General features: G+C 39.9%; 1 protein-coding gene across 2 annotated transcripts in view; it reads right to left on the bottom strand.

Annotated features, from left to right (window-relative positions):
* Nucleotides 1-17,112, bottom strand: part of WDR26 (WD repeat domain 26) — a 28,104-nt gene extending 10,992 nt beyond the window's left edge. The window contains exons 1-8 of one of the 2 annotated variants that reach the window (XM_042891839.1): nt 16,763-17,112; nt 15,432-15,531; nt 15,246-15,302; nt 8,590-8,726; nt 7,886-7,983; nt 6,965-7,121; nt 5,306-5,362; nt 1,663-1,801 (exon numbers count right to left, since the gene is read on the bottom strand). In XM_042891839.1, coding sequence (XP_042747773.1) covers nt 1,663-1,801; nt 5,306-5,362; nt 6,965-7,121; nt 7,886-7,983; nt 8,590-8,726; nt 15,246-15,302; nt 15,432-15,531; nt 16,763-17,112 — 1,095 coding nt within the window. The remainder of the gene's footprint in view (nt 1-1,662; nt 1,802-5,305; nt 5,363-6,964; nt 7,122-7,885; nt 7,984-8,589; nt 8,727-15,245; nt 15,303-15,431; nt 15,532-16,762) is intronic. The other variant, XM_042891848.1, reaches the window with a different exon arrangement.
* Between the last annotated feature and the right edge of the window lie 279 nt (nt 17,113-17,391).

The raw sequence follows: 17,391 nt of genomic DNA on the forward strand, positions 1-17,391 counted from the left end.
AGAATAAATTTATTTACTTAAAGGCAGGAGAATCTGATTAAATTTATTACTCAAAAGACATTGTCAGCTGCTACAGGAAATGTGAAAAGTATGCTCTGGCAAATTTGAAATCACAGTTACGTGGCTTCATATTATTTAGAAGCCTACCTCCCTGAAATGTTTTAAGAGGTTTTCCCCCCTGCTTGTACTCAAACACAGAAAGCAGAACTGTACACAGCTTTTCTACTCTTTACTGGAGATTTTGTTCCCATAACAACCCACAAATCTAAGTGTTAAGATAACCTAAAACACAATATGTTTATTTGGTTAGGTGGCAATTCATCATGAAACGTACCATAAGAATGTTGTGAATTAAAAGTTGTCAATACAAAGTCAAGTAACAAATCAACAGCAAAGCCACTTGATCCTCAATTTAATTGGAATTGCTGTTGATTCTTTCTTTTAATTCAAAAATCACATTGAGCACAGAAGTCACATTATGTTACTGTATATCTCTCAGCTCAAAGCACATTGGATCCAGTAACAGGACTAAAGCCAAACAACAGTTCTACACCTGAAAATTTGCTAATTTATAAGATGCATATAATTATACACAATCAAAAGGTTGTAAGTTCTCCCATTATCTGAACATCAAAAAGGACTAAAATTATATAGCTTAACTCAATGTGAAATTGTAGAAAAGGATCAAATTCAGTTCTCAAATCCTACTGAAATTTGTATGGGACCATAAAAACCTTTGATCTTCTGCTTAGCTTAACAGTTTGCAAATATGTTGTTAAGACCTGTAGGAATCTTATTTCTGATAGTGTTTTATAAGCATTAACAACTCCAGCTACTTGTGTGCATATATTAAAGTTTATTGATAGCCCTCAGTTGTTATGAAAGATAGGGACATACTTTCATCCTATTTCTAGAAGACAGTAGTCTTGGATTCACTTGAACTTTTTATTTAGGTAAGAATAGATACAGGTAGGAAATACAAATCTTGTATCTGTTGGATATTTGATATAACAGGAAATGTGGCTCACATTTGATACAAGCTAAAAACGTGGCCTGTAAGGAAATGGCTGGGTACAGTCTCCCACGAGTGGATTCTGCCAAGCATTTAAATTGTCAGCTCAAACTAAGACAAAACAGAAACTAATGCGAAGTGATATAATAATGCAACTTTAAGCACACACCATTTTATTACTCAGAAGTCATGTGATATGGACAGATTTCTTTAAACTCAAATGTAGCCACGGGTTAATTTAACAGATTTAATCACATATATTAGCAAGTCACTTAGAAGAAAGCGATTATCTCTTAACACTGCCATGCTCATTCCACTTTCACCAATGCTTCTCAAAGCTTTCAAGCTAAGCAGCACCCCTGGAGGGCACTAGCAGGCTCTACTCAGCAGTGCTGGTTAGGGGGCACAGGGAGTTCCCATTCTAGCAGCCAACATTTCAGGCCCTACAGGCATTGGGTATTCAGGTGTCTTCACTAACTTAAACTGTGATCTTCAGCTTTTTCCATCCTAGACAAATACCCTACTCAGAGGGCTACAGTACATGCTAGTCATTCTTAGAAAAAAAAATAAAATCAAACCATTCTAGCAAAAAAGTGGATATATAGGGGGAAAAAATCTCATACACATTTTAACGTATGTTGCACACTTACTGGATCAACCTGCCATATAATAACAGTTGTATCCTTGGATCCTGTTGCTAGTTTAGTGCCATCATTGGAAAATTTACAGAACCACACTTCATTACAGTGCTCCGTTAGTATCTGCTGTGTATAGCAAGGGAACTGTTTCCTAGGGAAAAAAAGAAAGGGACGCGTTAAGCAAAAACAAAACAAAAAGAAAGAAAGTAGTAAGATACATATAAACAACAAGACAAAACCCAACCAGTCTAATAAAAATTAAGGATGTATTAAGTGCCAGATCAGGTAACTTAGACAAGTCCGAAAAAATTAAGTATCAAGTAAACAAAACTAATTGTAGAGATAGTCTTATTACCCTCACATAATTCATTATGCTTCATATAACCTGGAATAAACCTAACCTCATTAGGACAGGGACAGCTTTTTTACTGTACACTTCTATGATGTACAGAAAATACTAGAGCCAGTCTCATGGAATCATGCACAAAGAATTTCATTAACATGCAAAATCTTTTAATGTATTTATAGCCAGACCATGCAAGATACTTAAAAATAATTCTTAGAAGTTGAATAAAAGAATAGTCTTTCTTGAACTGGAGCTTGCAGTAAGTTGTGGGGTTTTCTTCATTGCGTAGCATGTTTTTCATTTGTTTGTTTTACATTTTCCTTGTACACACACACAACTTTAAGCATAACACAACAGAATCACAGAATGGCTTGGTTTGAGAAGAACTCTGAAGTTCATCCAGTTCCAATCTCCTGCCATGGGTAGGGTTGCAGACCAAGCTGTCCGAAGTCCCACCTAACCTGGCTTTGAATGCCTACAGCTTCTCTAGGCAGCCTGTACCAGGGCCTCACCATCCTCATCATGTTAATAACGCTTTAAGTGTTCCCCTGACCAAAGCCACACTATTTTGTAATGCATTAAATACTTATCAAACTAAATATTATATGATAAACTACTGAAAGGATCAAGTGTTTCCTTAAAGCTAATATTTAATCTTCTAGTTACATTCTGAGGAAAGGCTAACAGTCAAAATATTCAGATCAGGAGATACATTCTGTTTCATTCACTGCTTGCCCATTACAAGAGTAATTGGGAGCTAGTCTAAAGTAAAAGCAGGCTTTTAGGGCAGATGACTGTAAAAGACTTTAAATAATACTGCAGTTATGAAGTTCAGTGTTTGGATGCACTAAAAGTTAACGCCTAACCATTAACATTTATTCCTGAACTACAGGTATACTGGAGAGTGTTAATCTTTCAGTGAGTTTTTATGATGCCAGCACAACAGGGCAACACAGCTCTAAAGAGATATTAAGTTACTACTCTAAAAACAATATCCTATGCAAATGCACAGCTGCACTCATTACAAGAAAAACCCGGCCTAAGAAGGGTTACTTCCTTACATTTGTATTTTAATATACAGTTGGTGGTAGCCAAGCTAGCAGACACCCTGAAAAGCTACTTTTTAAACCAGAATTTTCTGATTAATACAATGACTGCATTCTCTCAGTTCATTTCCTTCTATTAGAAGATGCATCCCAGCCTGTGTTTAAAGACCACTGAGCAACACTCAACCACCACACATCCCCTCATTTCCTGTCTTATGATAGGGGAGGATAACCACATTGTATATACACATACCTGTATCCATCTTCCTTTGGTATGTCTAGTCACTTCTAATAGACTAACACAAGTCTATTTTGTATTATTCTGCCTTAAGCTGACCAGGAGTTGTCTAATTGCCACTGGAACAGCCCTGAGTCCAAGGTTAAAAGCTCCACCCATGAAAGATGACTTTGTTTTATTGAAGCCTAAAGGGAGGCAAACAAGTCCTTACACAGATACCTGCACCTACAGCAAGAGCTACGCTTCATTATTATTTAGCCATGTTGTAGTAAATTAACATTTCTCCTCAGAGCAGCAGTTCCTTCTTGAAAGTTAGCTTCTTTATCCATAATTCATACAAAGTAAAAAGGGTGTACTGCATCCCAAGACATCCATTCCAGCATATGCCACTAAAAGAAACACTCAACTAAAATACAAGCACTGCTTTTTCAAAATTAAAACCCTGGGTGCTTTTCTTAAAGACAAGAAGCAGCAGCACAGTGCTGGAGTAAACCATTTCCACAGAAAGGAAGCCTTGAGGTTACTAAAAAAAAAAAAAAAAGTTAACAAGCACAGCCAATATCACAGCTGCAGACCCATCCAATGTTGAAGTATGCTATCCACAACGCAGTCAGATCCGAGCTCTCTCAAAAGTCCACCAAATGAAACAGAACCCAGCAAGATTTACTTCACAGACAAGTGATACATTAAATAATGCTGCAGTTATTGAGTAGTTTCTTGTCTATATAATGAGATGCTATTTTAACTCAAACTGTTTTGCTTTTTTGTTTCCTTACAAGTTGTTCTGTTCAGCGCAACATACTTGAGTCACGTTGTTCACATATTGAAATAAAGTATCTAATAAAGTTATCCACTGTTGCATGTACAGAACCCTAAATTTAACTACTACTAACAGCTACTTTTCACTGTATGTGGAATGAAAGATTTATTCTTCAGCTTCTACAAGAGTTCTTTTTCAAAAATGCTGCATTAGCCTATTAGAAGCATGCAGAAATGCAACAGCATTCATTTCTCTCAGGTTTCACTATGAATTCAGACTTAGGTGTATTTACATGAAAGCTAGAAAATTCCAGGGGAAAACAAAAACCACCTAAAGGCTTTCCAAGTAAAAATAAGTAAATAAGTAAAAATTCATACATGTAAACACAAGGGCTGCTCCCAAAGTAATGCCTCCTACTGTATTATGTTGGCTCACAACATCAGAGGCAGGTGGTGGTGGTATGGCAGTAGAGGTGGAACCTTCCCACCCATATTCCACTACCTTTTGTTGCTGTGCAACAGATGGCAGCAGAGGGACACTCTGACACAATGGCATCTGACATGGAAGCGCGAACGGAGCAAAGAAGTCTGACTGATTTCCTCCACGCAGAAAAAACCGAGCCCACTGACATTCATCAATGCTTGCTGAGCATTTATGGAGACCAAACAGTGAATAACAGCACAGCGAGGTGGCGCGCAGCGCATTTCAGCAGTAGTAACAGCAATGTGAAAGACAAGCCATGTTCCAGGCAGCCAGACTTCAATGAGTGCAGCATGCAGGCTCTTGTTTAACACTGGCAAAAATGCATAGCTCATGGAGGTGGCTGTGTTGACAGATAGCATTTTGTAGCTGAGAACTCACTCTATCAAATAGTGTTACTGTGCTCTTTGTGTCTGTTGTACATAAACAGAAGGCATTACTTCCAGAGTGACCCACATATGGAAGTGATCACCCCCCTCCAATAGCATCTATTATCAAAACAGAATGCACAGTAAGACTCCATGTATCACCTTCACTCCCAGCAGTTTCCTCTCTCTTACCACCTGCCCTTGTGAAGTTATTTAGTCAAACATTCTACCCATTAGTGCACTTGTAAGCATGCTTGCTTAAAGTATTGCCAGAAGTCCAAAACATTAGTTCCAACTAAAAAAGGAAAGTTGTCAGTGTTTATTTAGCTGTTACAGTACTTAAGTTGTCTAAACTATTAGACTACTGTTGCATCTGTCAGTTTAATCAAATTTTGGCTTCCACTGTCTTTAACTCACCTCATTATGCCCAAGCATTGCAGCATGTACAGCGTATCACATACTGATCTCAGACCCCTGCAATAGGTAGTTACAACAGGTTGAGTTGAGGACAGAATGGAAGCCTTTATTTTGAAGAGCTTCTGTTGCTTTTTTTTTTTTTTTTTGCTTTTTTTTTTTTTTTAAATATTATTTTGGCCAAACCTTCATGTTAGCAAGTAGATTCAGATCAGTGGAATAGGAGTCCACATTTATCATGTGGTATCCAGTTCTACCTAGTCCACCTTCACACTTTTTACAGCTGACTTTAAGCTCTTTAAGGTTTGATTAAACACACTGATGTTCTACAGAACATCTACTGTTATTTATGGGCTTGTGAAAAGACTAAACCACTCTGCTAGTTTGTTTTTAAGACTCACTTCTGAAGTAGGGAAAGCCACAATTCCTTTATCTGATCACTTCCAATAGCTCTTAAAATGAGCAACAGTCAGAAGTCCATGCACATGAGAAACCACTAGAACAACGTGATGCAGCAGACAAAGTGTAACAACAATCTAAAAACACATACTTGAATAAAGTACCAGATATATTAATTTTAAAACCTTAAGATGGTTACAAGCAAGTACTACAAAAGCCTGTATCTTTCAAAATAGATTCTAAGCATTCAAAGCAGCCAAGTTCATAAGATCTCTAAAAGCAAGTTCATCAGACAGTAATTTAACTTTTCAGATGAACTAACCTTGACTCAAAAAAAGTCTCATGTAAGCCCAAGTTTTAGCCCGCTACATGAAAGAAAAGAAATGAAAAAGGAAAAACATAGAAGGGTACTGTCTATAGGCTCAGTTTTGCAGGTGTTCTAACCCTCATTCCTGAATTACTGTATTACACCAGTTTTCTAAAAAAAAAAAAACTACACTGAATTTTTAGATCCTTGGCCAAGTTTTCAGTATATAAAGAAAGCCAGTCAAATTAGGTATTTGTTAAAATAAATTAAAATACACCACAACAAGAGCCTCCTGCTTCTGTCTAGAGCACGGCATTTTAAGGATCCAGAAGCAGCACCAATATGCACGTAGAAGAGATCCTCAGTTTTTACTACCTTATTAAGAACTATTTTCCCAAACTTTTTTTATTCACATTAGACATTAAACAAGTGTATACTGCATATTTCAGCTCCCCAACCCGTAAATCTTAGAAGCACCTTATTGTTTACCATTAAAAGCTAAAAGTTGACTTTATTTAGTGTGCTTCAGTAGGCTTTTTTCATCCCAGTAAGCTTGAAGGCAGAACCTATTTAACGTACTGGTGATAGCCTAGTTAAAATGTGGCAGTCATGTATTGACTAATAAACAGAATGGCTGCCCAAAGTTACGGAGCAAACAAGTAGCTAAGGCTTAGCATAAAAACATATCCTACTCATACCCACCCAATTACAATTCTGAAGTTTAAGTATGGCACCATTGCCTCATATCCAGCTACCAAAGCCTTCCATACGCGCAATGTATGAATGTATCCAGTTCCACCTCTACCATTCAATTTATAAGGCCTGCCTTTTCCCAGAACTGTTAAACACATTGGAATCATTTTCACAACCCTCAAAACAGTAGGCACAATTAAATTACTTTAAGAAACACAGGGAAGATATTGCCATCCATCTTACAAGTAGAAAGGGCTTCTTACCTACTACAAACGTGATCTATAAGCAGCGAGACAGAATCTAGATTACTGTCTAGTTTGGTATTATGATATAGGCACCGGTCCCGTTGTAGTTCCACAGCCTGACGCAGCAGGTTCTGTAAACGCCTTGGAGGAAGCATCACTGAGGGGGGCAGGTATGCTATTAAAAAAATTGTTGAAAAATACATATATCAGAACCAAGTTAAAAGTAAAAGCACTTATTGATTTGAGTGTTTTTGGAAGAGACTTCAGTGAATAACGCAAAAAGCTGCCGAAAAAGAGTGCACACAGCTTGTAATTCCAGATGTATACCTGTAGACATGGCAAGCATGAGTCTCTGGAAAACAGAGCTGTAAGATATTTACAGCTACCGTATATGCTGTCTTGGCAAGCAAACATCATTTACACAAGCTCACTCACAACCCAGTACTTCACAAAATCTGTCAGATTATAAAGCAGCATCAGTTGGGCTCATCTGAGAAGTTCTCAATTAAGACTATCAAAATGAAGAATACAATGTGTCAGAGCTGCAAAAATCCATGGTGTTACACAAGCCACAAGAAACCAGAGGAGAAACTGAAATCCACAGCGCAGTTTGAGATCACTGTTAACTACTGCTGGTATTCACAGTGGTTCTAGGACAGTTTCAGCCTCTCACTACAGCTGGCATTTACAAATCAAACTTCCCCCTGACCCAATGGAGGAATTCATCACTAAATTACATTATTAATGCATGCAACAGAACTAAGTAATTACAGCTAATCTTTAGCTCTCAAAGACCAAAACCCAGAGGCACATAAAGAACTACAAGAAAACCAACAACTGGTAAATGCAGTTAGAATTAATTTCCTGCGATACATGACTATGTAGTATGCATTTGAACTACAGAGGTGGAAATAAACTCTAAACATTCAAATATCTTACTCTGGAGTTTGTCCAAAAGTTTAGATCTGGAAGCTGTTCCTTTCCCTTCCCACTCTGCTTTTGCACGCAGGTCTTCTGCATGGCTACACATCAGATACCTGTTTAAAAACAAAACAAACAAACAAAACACACACGCCAACACACCTCTTTCTGGAATCATTCTTTCCACTTTTAAGCATGATATATAACATTCTTAATTTCAGAATATATTATCTGGAAGCAAGTTACTTAAGCTTAGAATGATAGGAAGAAAGGCAAAGAATACAGACATATTTCAGAACAGACACCTACATTGTCAATAGATAAGAAAATAAAAAGAGCCCCAAGAGGGTTGTTTTCAGAAAGGTAAAAATACCTTATTTTCATCTAAGTACAATCTAGACTAAATTCACCAACTTAAGCATATTTTTTAGTTATAAGATAACAGACCAATAATTCTCAAGATCAAATGAGCATACATGCATATGTATTTGCTTGGGTTCCAGTACAAAAATCATATCAAGTAACTCGCATGCATCTAAAAATATAACATCATCTACTGAATGCTTTTTCTTTACTCACCGCTTTAGATAGTGCATCTCACTACAGATTATTTATCAAAAGGATAATAGCTTTAATGCAGTTTGAGCTTACAAAGTCACTACAAGCTACCATAAAAGCTACAGTATTTCTTCAAAAAGTCCTCTCCAAGTCCAAGCACTTACCCACTGAGGACATGAATGCGTTCTGTATTATATTTCAGAGGCGTCAGTTCACAGCGTAGAACTTGAAGTGCCTCCAGGACCTTGCCATCCTCCAGGTACTCCAGGTACTTCTGCTGCAGCAGCAAAAACTTCATCCTCTGACATGACAGAAAGCAGCAGTCAGGGGAAAAAGGTTGACTGAAGTTTCAGAAAACGTTTGAGCCTAAACAGAACAGTAGACACCATTCTACTATGCCCTTCAGAAACACAGCTATATCTAATGTTTCATCACTCAATTTCTTTTTGCTGGATTTTCAACAACACTGCTGCAGTTAAGTTATTGATGTAGGCATCCTCCTACCTCCTTTCTCAGATCCCCCCTTCAACTTGCCTCCATTTCATATTCACATTCTTTTCAGTCACTGTTCTTCCAGCCCTGAATTAGAGAGGCTTCCCAAACTTAAAAGCCCAAGAAGAAAGAAAAGCTCAAGAAAAAAAGCCCAAAAGCAACTAGTCACATACTACAGACCACATGACAGCACAGAACACAAGAAGCCAACTTGACAAGTTCTCATACTGCTTACAAAGGAGCTGACATGGATTGTTTGCATAGCTGTGTAACATATGGCAATAAAAAAAACTGACACTGCCTGAGGTCTTGTTTTGTAGAACCACATTCAGTTGTTTTCCTTGGGTGTTTGATCAATTTTCAAGAGTACAGAATAAAAATAAATAACAGTTTCCGAAATTCAGGAATCACTTTATTTCTTGTTCTTTCATCATTTTCCTTTCACCTCCTCCAAGTTTTTCTTTCCTGTTTTGTTTTTAAGTAAACAATTAACCCTACTACTCTAACAAGTAAAGTATGTGGAGTTAAAAAACAGCAGGCCTTTTCTTTAGAAACTTACAGTTATACCAAATTCTTAGACAGCTTGACCAATTCTGGACAAAACTATTCAGTGTTTGCACATCTTTGTTACTGCCAGCACTTATCAGAGGGATAAGAGGTCTCCAGTCATCAGGTTAAAGAGGAAAACTTACATTCATACACATATCAGTGAAAAACAAAATAAAAATCACGTGTAGCAAATCATATTTGCTTCTGTAAGGAACACACCAAACAAATTCAACCACCAGTTTCCTTTGCTTTGTCAGATCTCGAGCACCACCTCACTATTTTCATGCACATATTTGGTCAATGTTTACTTGTTAGTTTCAGACGGACTGCTGGCCTCCTTAAGGAAAGGGATAATTGGGAAGTTTAAGATATCTCTGTCTTATTAAAGCTTATGCAGAAGTTTAAGGTTTCAAATCTGTAAAGTCTTAGCTAGAGAACAAAGCAGTTTTAACTTCCAGAGACTTTCAGTTCTGCAAAAGAATAACATTTCCATATACAGTCTTATATCATTATCACAAAGCTTCGTGAAGCCTCAACTATCTACCGTCTGTATGCGAAGGGCATGCCTGTATTACATCCCCTATAGAGCTCTTCAGTTAGTTTGGATTTGGAATCTTACAACAAAACATGAAAATAGAGCATCGCTGTACAGTTGTCTTTTTCCTCCAGGAACAACAGTTTCTTTTTATGTTTGGGTGACAGGTAGAGAACCAACTAACAAAAACAAAAGCCAAAAGCCAAACCCAACCTCAGTGGTTGCTCCCATCCACTAGGCCAGCAGGCCTCACGCTGTCTGCGCACTCAGCAGCAGCAGGAAGGTTAGGAGTTTCGTCTCCCAGCTGCGCACATGCTCAGAAGGAGGCATGGAGGAGCTGGGCTGCTAGTCACGTACCATTTTTTTCACTCCTTTGTCACCTCACACTGATGATCACTAAAAGGTAAAAATAGTCTGATGTTTCCAGTTTATAACAAAAACTATAATTCCTTCAATTCTTCTTCTCTAGGTCACTGCACGTAGTATTTACTCATTTCTTGTTATCTCTCTCTTAAATGTAGTAACAGTACCTGTATTTAATTACTCTTTTCTTCTCTACTTCTAGAGAGCAACATGTTAATTTCACTTCTTCAGAGGAAAGAAAACACAATTTATACAGACAGACACACAAAATCCCTAAAAACCAGTTTTTGCAGTGCCAATTTCAACAGTGCCATGAAACTGTTACAGGAATATTACCATGCAGAATACTGTTGCCAAGTCACCCACAGAAGTGTAATTTCAGTTTTGATTTAGAAAATACAATTCCCAAGAAGGGTCATCAGTGCCAGGTGCACATTTTGTGTATTGGGAATACAAAGCATTCAGAACATGTAGTACCATAGACTTCTGCTATTGCTAAAATAATGGAGAATCAGAATAAAAGATAAACGGCTTCACATGGTAAAATAATGACAGCATAAAGGCAGAGACTGAAGTGTTAATAGGAAAACTATTATATCTAAGCTATTAAGCGCTCCAAAACTTACCCTATTGCATACTCAAACAATACCATGAATGCATTCTCCTCAAGGCAGAAGGATTCCAGTGACATCATCCTTCCAAGTCTCTTTTTTTGCCCCCTGTGTGCATGTGTGTGTATATCAAAACACTCCTTCCCACTATTTATTTCTGTGCAACTCTTGTCTCTTGCCTGACAAACATTTCACTGAATAACTGAGTTTTGTCTTCCCTTTCTCTCAGCTACTTTCATATGCCCTACAACAGCTAATTACTTCCAATACAATCTTCTCAGGGCAGATAAGACCACTTTGAGCATAACAACTTTTCTAGAACCTAAACAATCACTTCTATGAAGAAAAGAGAACTGTTTGGTACATCGACAACTGTAGCTCAAAAGCAGAAATCCCATCATTTATCTCAATGAAACTAAAACTGACCAGATGCAGTGCACTCACCAAGTACAACTTGCTCATTTTCCATATTCTTTAGCTGCCTTATGAAAAATGGAAATGAAAATTACTATAATTTGAGTTACACCACACAGAATATAATGGAAATGCCTGGAATTTGTTGTTACCATTTCAGTGTTTGTAATGGAAATTCAACATCATTACATTTTTTACTGTTGAACAATTTCAATCCAGATACTACCACCACTTAAGATTATAGCAAATGATAGAAAAGTCTCTTCAGTCTACAAAAAAACATTGAAGAGTCTCAATACAACAGTTTCATCATACCAGCCTGACTGTTCTCATTCAGTTAACACCCTCTCACCCTGTCTTTCAACGCTACAGTCAGGATGAAGATAAAGTACATTACTTCTGTTTCTAGAGGTTATTATTTAAGTACAGGCTGGGCCTCTGGTCATCCTGAGGCAAAACACAGACATTCAATAGAACTAGAGTTGCTGGTTTTGTTTGAAGAAAGCAAAACCAGAGTATGTACACCCAAACTACAGCCTTTATTTACTAACACTCATGTTTAGCAGAAAAGCCCCTTGCAGAACCTAAAGTTCTAGGAAGCCTGACATGCAGCATGATTCACCAGCACAAACTAAAGGTTAAAACAACTGAAGATGACAGGACAAGTATCCTACTATAGTTGAGAAAATAAGATTTTTCTGACACTGGTTACAGTAGTAAATCTTCAGTAGTTTAAATACCAGGATGCATAAGTACATAATTTTAGGGTTAGATTTTACTGTTATTTTTGACCTGCATATCTTGACAACTCTACTGTACTAAGAGCCTATGGTTCAAAATACCGAAACAACTCTTCTTTGAAATGAAAAAAAGGTAACCAGAAGACATGTTGAAGTGATCACCTGATGTTTCAACAGATATTCTCAACACAGTAGCTATCTACTTACAGGCCTGCAGCACTAAGCCCCTGGTTTCCATGACTTTTATCTTTAGCACTTGGACAGTCTTGTAAAACCACAACGCTAATAAATACAAACAGTTAACAACTGTTACGTCCAAAACTTGAATGTAAGACCTGATAACGTAAAGATCTGAATATTTTCTGCCCTACAGAATTGAACAAGGCATCCAGTGTATCAAATCACGTCACTTAAATGGAGCTCACCTCTCAATGCAAGAGAGCTGCCACACAGGCAGGTGGAGCACTTCACTGACACTAGTCAATAACTTTCTATGCTGCATTCCTAGGCTGTATACTTTCAGAACTTGGGGAAAACTCAAGTAAATGGGAAAAAAAGTAAAGTGCACAACTGTGAAGTATATTCTAGATTAAAACTATAGACATAGGATATCTAGATTCTATCCCACATTCAGTTGGTTCCCCAAGACAGATGTTAAAATGTGCCTGCACAGCTCAAAAGTAAGCAAAATGTTGGGCTAACTAGGAACTGATATTTTTTAAGTGCTACCCAAGGAAAAAAATTAATTATTATGCTTGACTCAAGTCTGAAGTTTGTCTCAAGACAGCTGTATCTTACATGCTGGAAAAGTAAACATGGCTAATCGCATGCTATACTGCTAATACACAGCACTCAGTTGTGTTGATGAAAACAGAAATAAATAGCAGACTGTCTTCTCCCCATCCACATCCTCCCCATCCAACATCCACAAGTAGCTTTTAAAAACACATCTGAAGTTTACAAATGGGGAGCAGCCATTTCATCTTCCAGTGCTTTCAACTGTAGAATCTACAGCACTTTATAAAAATCAGCAATTAAAACAGGAGTAGAGTTTTCAAAGTACATACATAACCCCTTCACTGAACAGACATTTCAAAAGCAGGTACATACCCCCATTATTTTGACATGGCCATATTGAGAGACAAGAAAAAAAAAAAGAAAAAAAAAACACACACAAAATATGCATCCTAGTTTTTTATATACTGTGTCATCTAAACTTTAGGTCCTCATTCTTCTTGCATGTATGCATTGAGTCACACTGTATGAGTAACAGATCAGAATTCAAACCTAAAAGATCTCATTTTCTGTTTTTGAATAGTTACCTGCAGTATCATCTTGTTTGCACTCTCCTTAATCAAGACATCTATCATCTTTATTAGCTCTCACTTTGCTGCAGTCTGGAACAGCTACAGAGTACAAAGCATCTCTCCTTACCTGTAACAGCCTTTTACTAGGTTTCCAGTTGCTGACTGCACTAACTCCTACCCATCCCTTCACCCACATAAAAATAAAAAATGGGGAAGGAAGGGCGTGAAGATGGAGAGAATTGTACTTATCCTTGCAAACTATCACTGTCTTATGAATAAAGACATCTAATATTTAGAAGTTATCTGTTTTAAATTATATGAAATTTAGACACAGGAGAACAACTTAAATTATTTCTTTTTTTTTTTTTTTCAGGTAACAGTCTACATCAGTTATCTGTATTGTAACCAGTTTTATTAAAGCAGTTAAACATCAACATTAAAGAACAGAGGCATGCTTTCAAAGATGATCAAAATAGCAGAAAACAAGCTTCCCTTTTTCCTCCCTCAAATTAATTTCTTCTGAAAAGTACAGTAATGACAGACACTTAAAAACTCTCAACTCCTAGAGACAAGAAACACTTTAATAGTAAGAAACTTTTTAACTTCTGAAGGGAGAAACATGAGAAAATTTGCTTCAAATGATCACATTCATATTTTCATGCAGCAGTTTCAAACTTCCAGCGCTTACAGACAATCAAGAACTGCATGCAATGCTCTCAAGTATTTGAGGAACAGAGCTTCATTTTCTCAAGTCCGAAACAGGAAAAAATGAACAACTGGTCTAACTAGGAACTGTCATGTTTTGGCCAGATCAATAGCGCAGAATGTAAACTTCTCTTAAAAATTCTCCTATGTTTTGCTAAACATCTGTTTTTCCTACTTCACTTCCTGTTCTCTTTCTTTCCCTCCCCCACTGGACAGGAAATTGTCTTGACAACAAATGAATCAGCTAGAAGTAGAGCTAAGCAGCCATCAGCTGATTCTTCACTGTTTACAGTCACAGGCACTTCAAAAAGCACTGCCACTTTTTTCTCCCTAAGCGACTCTAGTTGTCCTAACTTCATTTCATTAGAATAAACATTTAAGCGCAACAGAACAGGCAGTCTGCAGAGCTAAGTAATCATTTTTGATCTGAAAATAGAAAAAGAGAGCCAAGAAACACTTTCCTCAAAGTAACTGAAATCATAACAACAGACATTGTAATTGTCAAGTCACAGGATCTGCAAACGTCTATTTCTAGGTTCATCTTTGAAAAAAGCCAGCCAAAGAGAAAAAGCTCCAAATAAAATCCCAAACAGCAATACAAATACATTTGCTCTTTTAGAAGCCATCTGGAAAAGCAACAGTATTGTTCGTGTTCTATAGCAGCCTCTATATTCCCAGGATGTGCCATGACAATGCCAACTCTACATTTGCGTTACTGCATCTTTACTTCCAGATTTTTCTTTCTTTAAGAGAAACCTAACTCCAATAAATACAACAACTGTGAGAAGGATTCCAAGTTTGAAATCAGTATTCAACACAGACAATTTCCATGGAAACAGACCTATTTTAGGCCTGTTAGAGGATCTATATTTCATCATTTAAGTATACTTAACAACATTTATTCACTAAAACAAATACTAGGCTTAATACTTTGGTGTTTCCTATCTCACATTCTAGAAAAGAGTGAAAAGATTAGTACATTTTGAGATAGCATGCAAGCTGCTTAAACGACAAAGAAAATAAGAACTAACTCCATAGTGAAAGATCACGCTATTCAACTAGCCCAACTATACAGCTCTGAAAGAGTTCAAGTGTGCCTCTTACCACAATTGCATGCGGAGAATGCACTAAGGCCTTAAGTTCATTCAGGTCGTTCTCTGCCTGCAGAAATCGGCATAAGAAAAACAAACAAACAAAAAAGAAGTATATAAGGAGGGTGGATTTTGAATTCTCTCACAGATACTATAAATTTAAACATTGGTTAATACAGTCCTAGAAGCCCTACGTTACCTTATCCCATTCTCCTTCCATGACATGATTGCGGAATTTGGTAGCAGAAGGATGTTCTAAACGACATCCTGACTCTTGCATGAGAAGATCAACAGTCTGGCTGCAGGAGAGATACAGTGTAAAAAAACCCGACCAGTTTCACCCTCACAAATATACCGCCTGCTACGATAACAATTAACCACATTTAAAAGTAACTTTATTAAAGTAAGAAGACTACCACCAGATTCAGATGCTTGTCCAAAAGGTTATCTCAGTTGCCTGAGACGTGTAAGCAGCTGCCTATGTCTAAAACAAGTAGTCAATTAGCTTGAGAGCTTCACTGAAGTACCATGAAGGATGTGACTTACCAGCCACCAAACAGCCAGCCCTGCATAGCAGATAGCCTTCGTGAAGGAAGAGACAGACTACAGCTGTTAGCCACTGGCTGTCAACCCCTGCCCCCCCTCCCCCCCCTCCCCCCCGCCTCCCATAAACGAGCACAGAGCTATGCACTTCTGCAACAGGCCTGTATTAAAAGACTGGCTCCTTAAAATATAATAAACAAACTCACGGACCTGCAGCCCTCCCCCCCTTTACACTAAAAATAGCTTATTTACTGTGGTGCCGTCTATGAACAGTCACGAGTTGCCTGTTGCTGTAAACTTGCCTCTTGTGTCAGGGGCAGTTCATTTAGCGTGCTAAGTTCTTTATAATTGACCCGGCCCACTGTGTTTTGAAGACTTGTTTTGCAGTAGCTACGTGAAGGCTTCGCAGGGCTCCTATTCCAGAATCACGATGCGGTGGTTTGAGCCTCGCTCACAAAGCAAACGTCGCGATTAAATTCTCAGATTCACCTTTCTTCTGTGTAAAATTATTTCCCCTATTCTGATTTTAAGAGGGAGTCAACGCGCTTGCTCCTAGCCTACAACAAAACACGGGGCTGACACCTTTGCCATCGGCGGGGACGAAGGCTCTGCAGCGGAACACAACAGCCCGTTTCGGCCGAGTTCGGTTGCTGCCAGCAGACAAGCGAAACCTTGGAGCTCATCTGCGAGAAGCCTTCCCCCACGCCCAGCCGCGGGCTCCATTACGCGTACCCGATAACTTCTCCCCCGCTAACACGTTGCTATCGATCCGCCTTATCAGTGAGCGGCCCGGCTTCCATATTGCCGTCCCTTCCCGAACCGCCCCGGCCCGCCGAGCGGAGCGGCACGGGGAGCACGACGCGTCCGGGCTCCATTTTCGCCAGCCCCCAGCGCTGCCCTGGCACTCGCCTCCCCTCCCCGCGCCGCCCCGGTCCGCAGAGGGCCCGTGCCCGGCCGCCTTCCCCTCCTTCCCCCGCCGCCACTTACTTGAGGCCCAGGCCGTGGAGGTGCTGCCCGATCAGCCGGATCACGTCCTCGTCGGACTGCGAGAGCCGCTTCTTCTTCTTCAGGGCGCTGCCGCCGCCGCCCCCCAGCTCCGCGGCGGCCGTGCCGGGCCCCCCGGCGGCGGGCACCCCGTTGTTGACACTGAGGCCGCCGGGGCTGCCGCCGCCGCTGTTGGCCGAGGGCAGCAGCCCGTTGGCGTGGGCCAGCTGCTCGCCGGCGGCCGTGCCCGCCGAGGCCTCGCCGTTCTGGGCTCCCAGACAGCCCAGCTCCGGGCCCTGCGGCGGCTGCTGCTGCTGCTGCTGCTGGCCCCCTCCTGCCCCGTTGGCCTGCATGGCGCTGCCGCCGCTGCTCGTGCTGCTGCCGCTGCCTCGGAGCGGGGCGGCGGCGGGGGCGAGCCCGGCGGGGAGCGAGGGGGACTGGGACGAGGTGAGGCCTGCTCTGCCCGCGGAAGCCCCGGGCTCTCCTGCTCCCTCCGCCGCCGCCGCCGGGGAGGCCCGGGCTTTCTTCCGCGGGGGCGGGGAGGCTCCGCCGGTGTCCGAGTCGGAGGAGGAGGAAGCGGAGGCCAGAGTTTCCTCGCCGAGAGCGGCCGTGGTGGGAAGCCGGGGGGGCGA

This window comes from Lagopus leucura, unplaced genomic scaffold (genome assembly GCF_019238085.1).
Source record: "Lagopus leucura isolate 7727_CA_CO unplaced genomic scaffold, USGS_WTPT01 Super-Scaffold_73, whole genome shotgun sequence".
Classification (NCBI taxonomy): domain Eukaryota; kingdom Metazoa; phylum Chordata; class Aves; order Galliformes; family Phasianidae; genus Lagopus; species Lagopus leucura.